The sequence below is a fragment of the Mercenaria mercenaria genome, chromosome 14 (assembly GCF_021730395.1).
Source record: "Mercenaria mercenaria strain notata chromosome 14, MADL_Memer_1, whole genome shotgun sequence".
In the NCBI taxonomy this organism is placed as follows: domain Eukaryota; kingdom Metazoa; phylum Mollusca; class Bivalvia; order Venerida; family Veneridae; genus Mercenaria; species Mercenaria mercenaria.
The window spans coordinates 20,240,305-20,252,518 of NC_069374.1; the positions used below are offsets into that span (position 1 = coordinate 20,240,305).

Sequence of the window (12,214 nt, forward strand, 5' to 3'; positions counted from 1 at the left end):
TTATGTTGTGCGTTGAAATTCACATGCCTTATATAGTTTTGAAACAAATCTAAAACAAAATTCCAAAACTGCTTAACTGTTATTCTAAATCAATGACAAAATATTATATACATGTTAACCAAATTCAAAAGCAAAGGCATGAATCCTATGTTTCCATATGTCACATATATGTACATCTATTTATTCAAACAAAAGATCCTCACAACATATCTGTAATAAACAGCAACAAATTTAACAGAAAAGAAAACATCAACAAAAACAATAATAAAGGGGTAAAAATACCCCTTACTTTAATAACTAATCATACCAAAAACATACTGCATGGTAAAAACTAAAGATCTGGTACATATGTAGCAAAGACACTGTGTTTCGGAGTGATAATAACTTGAGACGTATTTATTTATTAGTTTTAAAGACATCGCGTAAGTCTATGTATTTATTTAACAACCTTACTACACAAGGTAACAGTCACAAATTAGTTAAACTTAAGTGTTTTTTACACTAGTCATGTAATATATTTTTGAAAATAGAAACAAACACTTTGATAATAAAAAGACGACTTCTTTATAACTAAATATCACTCAATCTGACTGCTTTTTTCAGACTGTTTTCTCAGTGTTAAAAACATGAACATGAACCAAACTTTGAACCTCAAACAAACAAAAAATACAACTTTAATTACATTCTGGTTTGTCTGTTCATTTGCTTAAGTGATAGCCACCACTTTCTGAATATTCTGAAATCCGATGAACACTGCAAATCATTGGCAAAACTGATTCGGTTGCTTTTGCATTTCCCATTTTCCCTGTAGGCAGGGCAACTGTCAGCAAAACTTCGGCAAGAAGGGGTTGTTCACTTATTAGACTTTGTACAATATGTCAAACGGGATTAATTTAAGACGAAACTCATTTTTTAATTGTTTGTCCTGTGTATAACAATACAAGAACAGTAATATTTAATGACATTATTTCGAATGATGTATATATCAACATGACAGACAGTGAAAAACTAGTCTTCTTTATGAGTAATTATCAGAAAAAAATTATAAAGTTTCTAGTTAGAGCATATATGTTAAGAAGAAGCTTGCTTTATGATAAGTAAATATAAGATACTTTGCAATTATTGATACACAATACATGTAATATGTTTTTATCCATTTTTATCAGTGTTCAAATTATATATAGAGAGATGTACATTCGATCTCATTCATGTTTCGCTCTTAGTATTGTTCACAAATTATGTTAAATGTAGTAATAAGGTGACTTATAGGTCCGATGGGCCGGGTGTCTTTTGATGTATTTGCACTATGTATTCGGAATTTATGTATACACAAGTCACTATTATAATAAACAATTTACTTACTTACTTACTAGACTGTTGAGTAACTCACTCCATTTGAAATTACACAAACTGTAGAAATCCTTGTCACTTAATATATTTCCCTTGTTACAACATTCTGAAGAATCATGTTCAATATCATATAAAAGTTCCTGATTTTTTTCCCCTTAATGGCGATGACATTATCTTCATGGCAATCTCCCTGGCACTTGAGATAACTGAAATAATAGACACTTGGCATTGAGATACGTATTTTATTTATAAAAAGCAAGAAAGGATGTCAAAATTGTTTGTCACATGCCCCCATTACCATACTTTGATTCATAACTTACTAAAATATAATAATATTAACCAAAGTAATAATAAGTTTTTGTAATTATATTACCTCCCTTTAATGGAAATTGATGTCATATAATTATCAGTATTTGTAGGGTACACCTAATATAAAATGACATTAAATAATTGGAAACAATTGTTACAAACTATTTCATTAGATGGTGAGAACATTTTGGCGCAAGGTTCACATGCACAATATCTATATTACATATTTTGCATTTCTTCTGGCTAGAAAGATATAAAATGTATTACTATAAACGGAATCATGCAAGTGACACCAATAAACATTACAGGCAACCTCCTAACAAAAAACTGGGATTTGAAAATGACAAATATTTCTTTAAAAAATGTGCTACTAGCCATGATAATGAGCAATCCTACAAAGCTTGGTTTGAGATTCCACAAGTATTTTCAGTGGAGCATTTGTGACAGACCGACAGACAGACAAGACAAAATTAATATCATGCAAACTATTCTTTAAATCAATATAATGATATCGATTTTCGATTGAAAAATGCTTGTTTTCCAGATGATCAACGTACTTAAACATTTCCCTTACCATAAACATTCCATCGTAGTCCGCCATTATTGGTGTGTGCCTGACCCACTGTGTCAAACTCCAACACAGTGTTACTTCCCCTTATTGGTACAGCACGTATAAACTGGGCTGAATTTCAGCCGAGTTATATTTTTCATTGATTTAATTTTGTTGTACAAAGTTTTTAACTCAGTAGTTAAATATTATATATATTTTGCTTGTAAAACGAGCAGAAAACTAAAAAATAATGCAGTAATAATAAAATTACTTCTTTTTCTGGTGTTGTGACGCGCACCTGCTAAATTACTTTTTTATTTTGAGTACAGTGAGAGAATTTGACGAACGACATACTGCAAAATATAGATACATTAGAATCTTGCATTATGTTCTTAAAGGTTGTGACATAAATGTCAATTTGCCTGTAAATTATTGCACGCTTTGATTGTTTGACAATATTCCTGCGCGGAGGTTGCCACTGTGTAGCAGTTAAGGGGTAGGTTATCCAGACTAGATCGACGTTGGTGATAATTGCCAATAAATCGGTTAACGGGTGTCTAAAAATGTCCGAGTTTAGTGTATAATCCGACTTTAGGGCGAATTACCCTATCGTAAGCTTGTCATTTTAGACAGGCTGTTCTTAAAATATTTGATGTAGTGTAACTTAACATTTAGAACAAATGCTGGCTTAGCTTCAAGTACTGAGTATTTGCAGATCACGACGAAAGATAGCTTATGACGTCATACTTTTGATGTCATCAAAATTGAAATATACGAGGGTTGATCAAAAGTAATGTCGTAGGAACTAGATAGATCTATATATATATATAAATGCGTGAAATGAAACAAAGTAACATAAATTCATATCCAAAAACTACCTTGACCTATTTGAAATATTTTGCAAAATCGAAATATCTACTTGTGTTGAACGCATGTCAGGGGCGTAGCTGACGCTTCTAGAATATCTTGAGGGGTTTCAGACTCTGGGGTCATGCTCCCCCGAAATTTTAACAATTTCACCCAATTATTGTTAAAATGGCGGGTAGAAGATAATAAGGATGGTACAGTATTGTAAAAATTGATTGCAAGTTCTACTTTTTATTTATTAGATTTTTCTTCTATTATTTTTGTTGGATTCGGTGAAATTCTTTAAATGCCACTAGAATAAATGGTCCTGCCGAATTGTTATCCTACCGCGACAAAATGACGTTAAGAGCTATAAGTTTGCTTTGTCATGCAAACAAGATCTGACACAAAAAGTAAAAATTAAGTCTTGCAAATTTTTACTTTTCGCAAGTTGACGTTTGCACGACAGTTGCTGCGTCATATACTTCAACTTTTAAACATTTCAAGGGACTTTTGTAGTACAAGACGTTGAAATTTGATGCTTAATTTCCAGTTGTAGCCTGTCTCTCTGGTCGAAAAGTCAATGGTGAAGACAAAATTACGTATTTTACGTTTTAATTAGTTTTATAGAAATATTCATTCCTTGTACAGTACATAATGAACTCGGTTTTACGACATAGTAATTCCTTGTTATAACGTTCAAACGGTAAATAAATTCGTTTATAATAAACGAAAGTATATGATTTCGAAATTCAACGTTTAACGATGATTTAAGAAGTAAATGCTATTATTTGTACGTATATACGGGAAAAAACCAGATTAGGACTTTTTGCAATGATTTGAAAGAAGTCCCAATGTGGTTTATACCCGTATAAAAGCACAAAAATAGCATCTAATTTTTATATTTACATTTTTACGACAGCTTTATACAAAACTAATAGTTTGCTTTCCATGAGTATCAGAAAATCAAAATAAATGTCAGGATATCGATCTTTTCAACATCTAAATAGAACAGCTAAAAAGACACGCCCACGGTCAATTGTAATTTGCCGTCCGATGAAAATACAGTTCCTGGTTTTTATTAAACATACCGTCAAATCCAGTGAAAAATCATGCAGAAGTGTCGATTCAATTTTGATCTTTACCATCAGAAAAAATTAGTGTAAGTTATAATTCAATGTTCTTTTTTTTTTTAATTTTGAAAGAATTTTTCAAATGACGCCATTTTGTTAATGCTTTTTTGTGAATGACGTCAAGTTGCCCGTGCAATCTCCCACAAAGCGCCGTCTTTGATATTATAACACCAATGCTGTTTATACGAAAATAAACGCCTTTTTCTTTACAAACAAAATGTACGGTGAATGTAAATATTTCGACATAACTACATTTATCCGAATCCTGTTTTGTTATAATTATGATTTATTTAAAAATATCGCAATAAAAGTCCTTTCGTTATAATTATGAATTTAGATTTCGATAATAAAAATGATTTATGTATGTCACTCAAGTGAATCCGTCCTACAGCAGTAATTGTTCTGTATATATTTTGAATTAATTGCTAAATCATGCATGGATGCTGTTGTAAAATTTAAAGTCTACGTACTTGTTGAACAGCTCGCGTATATGCATGGTGGCAAACCCACGTGACTTTTCCGTACGGTACACACGAGGAAAATAACCCATTTTTCTGTCTTCATCGCTTTTTTTATGAAAATTTGTCAAGTAATAAACGAAATTATAAGCAAAAATGTTACCTGAATTGAGCTATTTTCCCCGTGTATACGATACCGAAAAGTCAAATGGCTTGTTCCACCCTGTATATGTTTACAAACTTAAAAGTAAGTCAAAACCACCATTTTGATGAGGAGTTTGACATGTATTATTGCATCCATGCCAACTATCACTGTAATCATCGAAACAACACAAGACTCTGGCTCGGTGTATATATACTCGGCGAGCGCTGTTACCAACGCCTGCAGGCTTGTTTACTGTCGTTTATCTCTATTGTACATTACTATAACTGACTCTCGGTATAATTGATTCGACGTTGATCGTGCACGTTTGTTCTGCAGCACTTTGTAAATAACGGAGACTTCCGTACAAACGCTCGGTTCTTTTCTCTCTCGAGTAACACTCAGTAGTAGTATGTTTGCATAATGTTTCGGATTTTTTCAATGAAAGCTTAACATTTATTTGACTTACTGGATCTCACAGCTCAGGATTTTTCTTAACCCTTTGGTAAGTTTAAATAATTTCACATGTATATTTCTGAGAGTAATGCGTATATATTTGTAGATTCTATTGCATATTGTCTAAAATGTAATGTATATTTATTCAAATTAAACAACATATTATTATTAATACATGTATTTGTAAACTGGTGGTTTTACAACGAACATGTCAAGTCTGCAAATAAGGGGTATCTTCTCTCTGTAATTAAAGGTAAATGAGTGCCAAATCGTTATGTGGAAGTTTTTTTCTTTCGTGATAGAAAATACAACATTTGTTTACGTTTTATATGATTTTTATCTGTATATAAATATATGTATATGAATAAACTTAGTGACTAAAGTAATAGAGCCAGGTAGTTTTTGTGTGTTAGTTTCGTACAATGTTAATCAATATTCATAAAAGTTAAGATAGTGCCGAAGTACATTTATTTTTGGAACAGAAATACTTTCACTATGTGACTATTTGGAAAAAATAATTGTAGTTTTGAATTACCATACGACAACGCGTTATTAAAGCCCCACTTGCTGTAAATGAAAGACAATATATCAGCATTATATTTATTAACCCATATCATGCTGGACACGATTGATTCTGCCTTTGCGACCAGTGTTGATCATGATCCATGCAGCCAGTATCTTTTTTAAATTAGTAAGCACCCCTTTTAACAGTTAATGGTACTGTCCAAATTGGAAGATGGACAAGTTTATTATAGAAAGTTAAGCAGGGTATGGGTTAACAAACGAGTCGATAGTTGTAACCTGACTGTCATTTAAGTAATGCGAGAGAAGTTAATTGTAAAACTAGTCTAGGATCGGCGACATTTGAAAATCAATACATGTATATTAACCAAAGAATTACAATGTTGATCTAGAGTGTATTTCTGAGTTGAAGGTTATCAGTCTATGAAGTTAAAAAAAACCCTGAGGTTTTCGATGTAGGTGAAACTGGCGATCCGCTACTCGGTGGTAATTTAAAATGTGCGTGAGAGAGATTTCTAACCAAATGACCGGTCATTACTAACCGCATCCTAGGGGAATGACGTGTCACATTTTCAGAGCAAAAATTTGTCACCCATTTATTGTTGAATAATGAGCCACGGGGAGTAATGGGAATATACATTAGTATGATATTTTGTCATTTTTGTTGTGATTTTCTTTGATGTTTAAAAGGGCCTGGTAGAAAGTGTATCATTTGCGATACAACACGCGAATTCTACGTGGATTTTTATGTACATGTATTTTAACAAATTGACATGGGTATGCCGCAACACTGTTCAACTGAACATTGTGATTTATCTCATTTTTCAGGAAAGCTGGACTCGTGTTTGAATCTTAGACTCATACTTTGCAATGTTAAAATGTCTTTTTTTGTCCTATCTTTGTTTAAAAGGAACGGAGTTTTATGAAATTTTGAAAAAATATTAGCATGTACTATAACAAAATTCTAATTATAAAAAGGATAAAATATGTGTAATATTTCCGTCAGTGAGTTAAGGCCTTTGATGTGGATGATGATTTGGTATATGTTTAAGATTCGAATCATGTACATTGAGTTAAAACACGCATACAGTGCTATTGTATCAAAATTTAATTGAAAATTAAATTCTAGTGTAAAAGAGGAGTAGTTTATGGAATATTTCTGCTGGAGATATGCCTCTTGTGCAACTCGATGTGGATACATATATTTTATGTTTGAATTAAATCCATTAAGTTATGACAGAGATACAGTGATAGTGCATCGACACATTGACCTGAAAAACATTGAATAAAAGGGACATTATTCATGGGATATCGGTCTTTGATTTAAATGCAACACACCGGACACGTTAAAAAACCAAACTGTCTATTCGCAAAGAGCCAGGCTAAGTTAGCCGGACAGGCCCGTATCTAAAAAGGATTTTTCTCTATCTGTTCTGGGGGCTTTATCTCACTCTGTCCCTCTGTTCACATTGCTCTGTACCTGTACTAATAGAGGATGTATTTCGCGCCCTGTGTGGCTGCGTTTGCTATATGTAAGCGTCCTGTGAGCGTGTTTATTATGAAAAGGGCGCTATGCAAATCTGGTATTATAATAATAATAATAGTATAGACCAGCTTAAATCTACTAGCAACTTAAATTTCAGTTTTAAAGTCCCAAGTCAAAGTTCAGGCTTAGAATGTTGATAAATACGGGCCTATTCAACTAATGGAATGCCGGCAACACCAGACGGCGCTTTGAACATTGATCGTCGCCGTGCCGTCCGTGTTTACACATTTTTCTCTTTATAGTATTAATGTCTTGGAGCACATAGTACACGGAATACAGGCAGAATATTGATTAAGTGTCAAAACATTACATTTCATTGTAGTAAAAATTCTTTCGTTCACCTTGTAGGAAACACGTGGTAATCTGCGACACCTAAAATGTCGACGCCACCAGATGGCGCACTACCGGCCGTCGCTCTGCCGCTCGTGTTTACACATTCTTCCAGTGCATACACAAACGATGCCAGTTGTATCGTTGACAATGATTCGTTTACAGGTAAGTAAAAGAATTCAGGTATAATTGTAAAACGAAATTGTATTCTTTTTAACGTGTTATTATTTTTTTAAGCTTTGGTGGAATGATGGCGGGGCCCGTAAGGAGGGGAAAACTGCGCCGTAACTACTAAAATAAGGGGGAAATTGCGTCCTGATAAAAGCAGTATTTTTCATAAATAAGAAAGAAAATGATTTAAAAGCACATTGTCTCATGTTTTAAATTGTACAGTTTACATTATCATGTACATCTAGAAAGGGTTTTATTGGTTATGATAATTATGTAAAAAGAAAAAAATGAGGGGAATATCTTTCAGAAATAGGGAAAAACATACTTTTTGGACAGGGGAATGGGGCCGAATTTCGGCCCCCAAAACGGCCTAAAAATCAATTGGACTAACATAATTCCAATTTAGATCAATTAGTACATTTTTAACGTGTTCGGAGACTTTGTTCTCGGAAAACTTAATACGCGAATAATTATCACAAAAATATATGATAGCATGCAATTTTACTTAATCTTACTTTGACAGTTATATAGGGACTTCTTCTTAGTGGAATGATTCAGGGCACTGACTTCGAATCACTTGCCCCAAAGTGATGTTGGGTCGAAACCTCAATTATCGTGTAGAAATTCATCCAGCTGGCTAACGAATGGTCGAGTGTTTCAACCCAGATGCCAACCTATGCCCGAAACCATGTCCGATGGAACAAATGTGAATTCCTCCACGCATCAAACTAAACAGCGTCCCTACTAAACCAAGCAAGAAAGGAACCAATATTCTTATGTAAAAAATGTAATTCCATTCCTGAAAGAGGTAGAATATAAACCCGAACACTTTAGATCCGATAACAGAAATACATCTTATCAAATTTAGTTGAAAAAGTACTGATTTGTGAACATGTCATCATCGTACCAACAACCCAGGGTTCGAGTGTAGGATTAGGAGATGTGCAAGAACAAGATTCCGTAGAAAAGCGACTTTTATGCAGAGGTGTTAAATTGTTAATGCTTACCCCGAGTAAAACTCCTGCCTAAAACAACACCTTTTTTACATAATAAATTTGAAGTATGAAATAAAACCTATTTATATGCACATTATTAGGATACAATACTACTGCATACTGGTAATTTGCAACACATATTCAATATTTGCCTTCTCATTTCAGAAATTCTTAACGAAGACTTTGACTCCTATGTGATGACGCCGTGGTCTTGGAACAAAGACGATAACGGAAGCGATAAAATGTATCTTCTGCCAATAGCTTTTGCTACCGTGGTGATGAACGTACTTGTTATAATAACTTTTGTACGAGAGAAAATGACGTCAGCCCTTGACGTCATTCTGATTGGAATATCAGTGTCGGATACTTTAACAGTTTTGATTCCTTGTGCTGCGACAATGTTTATGTATTTCGACGGTGTATTTCCTGACTATATTTCATTTGATAATTGTATGCTTTGGGGCTATCTTACAAAGTACCTACCGACAATCACCCACAATGCATCTATCTGGTTGACGCTTGTTCTTGCATATGACAGATACGTCGCCATAAGTCGTCCCTTTCTTATTAGACGACTGTGCTTACCTCGAACAAGCGTTTTCGTGATCGTGATTGTTTACATCTTTGCAACACTTGGACATATTTGTAGATTTATTGACACCAAATATGTTCCTGTGAAAATTGTTTCTGCATCATATTTAGATAATATAACAGCATTACAATATAATATTAGTGACAGAAGCGCAACCGTTACAGACATTACAAATAGCACAGGTTTATATGAAATGGAATCACTTTGCAATAACGCAGATGGAATTGAAACATGTAGAGCTGTGTATACGCCGATATTCGAAAATTTTAAATATTACGAATTCTGTTATTATTGGTTTGTGATATTGTTTGTAAAATTTATTCCATGTACATGTATGATAATATTTGACACTCTAATGTTGAAAAGTTTACGTCATGCGGAACATATTCGACACATAACATCAACCAAAAATCAGTATCGTGTTCAGTCGTCTCAAAGCAGAGTGAAATACTACGAAAGCAGACGAATGACAATCATTGTCATTATCGCTATCATAATCGTCATAATTGTCGAACTTCCGATTGGAATTATTCTCATATTTTGGACCTTGTCGGAAATCCACGACCAAGAATTCATCACCGAGAGAGATTTGAACATGTTAAGTAGACTAGCAAATATTATAGTTTCCGTCAGTTATCCAATTATACTTCTGTTATACTGCTGTATAAGTGCGCGATTCAGAGCCGCCTTTGCTCGCCTCTGCTGTTGTGTACGAAACAAATGCTCCCGTTTTATCGCCGACAACGGCGATCCGTCAGATGTTTGAATAAATAAAAGTTTCAAAGTTTATTGAAAGTCAAGGCCCTTATGGGCATCTGACATAAACATTACACATCATACAACATGGCATACTAAACAAGATATATTTATGTACAAGTACAAGGAGTATGAGAAATAGTATTAAGGTTATGGGCCCTCGATCACAGCCGGCAAACTACATGCCCTCCATATACTATCTCGGCACTCTCAGGTTTTAAATTAATGGACAGCCAAAGAATGCCGAGCCACCCCAAGGAGAACACGCACCACAAAGTGTGATTACGGGTCCATCGGCCCAAAACTTTCAAATTATCTAAAACTAGACATTATATTTTTGCAAAATACTACCAATTTAAATAAAGTTGTTCTATTTTCACAGAAAATTCAATAGCATTAGGATGTTTAAAAAGTAATATTCGTCTATATATTTTTTCTTACATTATTAAAGTTAGTGCATTTAAAGAGATAATGAAATTCATCACCTAACATGCTACTGTTACATAAGTGACAGATTCTTTGTTCTCTAGCAATATTATAAAACGTATGAAAAGTGTTTTAAGGTAGTTCTGCACGTTTGATAAACCGGAAGTGATGGCGTGACGCCATTTTTCCGGAAAACGTAGAATAAAGACTGGATTCGGCGTACGGAACAGAAAATCATTTTATGAATTAATTGCAACCTGTGAGTAAATTTATTACAATGGTACTGTTGCTATATTGTAAAGTCAAAATATGATATTAAAACATATCGCATGTTAAATAATTCAAAATAACGTCCTAAAATTAGCGTGAAATGTCCGGTTTACTTTAATCATGGTCAAATATCTCAAAAATAAGCACACGGACCTATATATTTTATTTCATCAAATTATAGGCCATGTCTTTATTTACAACTGTGAGAGGTTTCATCAAAATCTACATTGCAGAAAAATTTCTATTCGCGAAAATGTTAAGAAAGTTATGATTTTTCCATAGACTCTCATTATGAAATATTGCGTAAGGTCCCTATTTTTCAAATCAGTCTAGCAAAAAATCAAGCACACGACCCTATCTTTTTTATTTGCTTAATTTTCTAGGTATATTCTGAAGTTTTGAAAAATCAGTGTTTAATCAAATTCTACATTGTAGAAATAATTTCGATCCAAACGTGCAGAACTACCTTAATATAGCTTAACTTCTCGCTCGCTCGAATTGTAGGTGTATTTTTGAAACATGATCATGTAAAGTTGTATTACCATAAAGTTTTGGTGAAAATCCAGAAAATTTTCACAAGAACGTAGTTTTACTTTTCTCGGGTGTTTAATTTGTTTAGTTTCTGGCTGTGAAGGCTCATAAGTTAATCCATAAAACATTTGACGTATGTTTTCCTCTGATGAAGGTATAATTGGTTATACAAAGACTGCCTAATGTACTGCAATAAACTTTTATTTCAGCTTTAACACACACACACTTTGCTAAGTACAAAAAATGTTCAACCGGTGACATCAAAGGCGCCGTATTTGTACGGCATTCCTCCAGTGCCACATGTACACGATAATAATAGAAACGTTAAAGTATTTGTCATGCTTTTGTACTCATTTTTGCTGTATTTTACGGAAGAAAACTCGCACATCATGCCATTGTTTTATCTTTGGTGCAGTTTTCATGACACACAAAGTGTATGCCATAATTTTCGCTTTGAAATAAATTGATCAGAAACATAAACTAAAATTCGCCAGACTGACAGGTAACGTCTTTGCGATAGACAGTAGAATAATTATAGGTTATTAGCTTTGTATCGGGAAATATGCACGAGTTCTTCAGTGGAAATATTGCGCGACTTTAGGAGCGCTATATTCTTCCGCTGAAGAACGAGTGCATATTTCCCGATGCAAAGATAATAACCTTTTTATTACATACGCATTTTCACGTATAAAAATAATGTAAATACTACGAATTTGTTCAATAGCCTGAATAGTGTTGACAATACTGAACATAATAAAAGAAACAGTGCAACAACACACACTAAATTACGTCACGCACCCGATATGAAATTCAGGCGTCAGTGTATGGAAA

The 12,214-nt window shown here is 33.6% G+C and overlaps 1 protein-coding gene across 1 annotated transcript; it reads left to right on the forward strand.

Moving 5' to 3' along the window:
- Positions 1-5,132: 5,132 nt before the first annotated feature.
- LOC123528106 (sex peptide receptor-like) lies at positions 5,133-11,805 on the forward strand. Its single transcript, XM_045307857.2, has 3 exons — positions 5,133-5,293; positions 7,661-7,807; positions 8,974-11,805. Exons 2-3 carry the CDS (start codon positions 7,690-7,692, stop codon positions 10,164-10,166), a joined length of 1,311 nt encoding a protein of 436 aa, XP_045163792.2. The 5' UTR covers positions 5,133-5,293; positions 7,661-7,689; the 3' UTR covers positions 10,167-11,805.
- The last annotated feature ends 409 nt before the right edge of the window (positions 11,806-12,214 follow it).

Bases quoted from the DNA above. Each gene is read 5' to 3' on its own strand.
- LOC123528106 (XM_045307857.2), top strand. From the start codon at position 7,690: ATGTCGACGCCACCAGATGGCGCACTACCGGCCGTCGCTCTGCCGCTC. The intron at 7,808-8,973 runs GTAAGTAAAAGA...TTCTCATTTCAG, and splicing joins TGACAATGATTCGTTTACAG to AAATTCTTAACGAAGACTTT.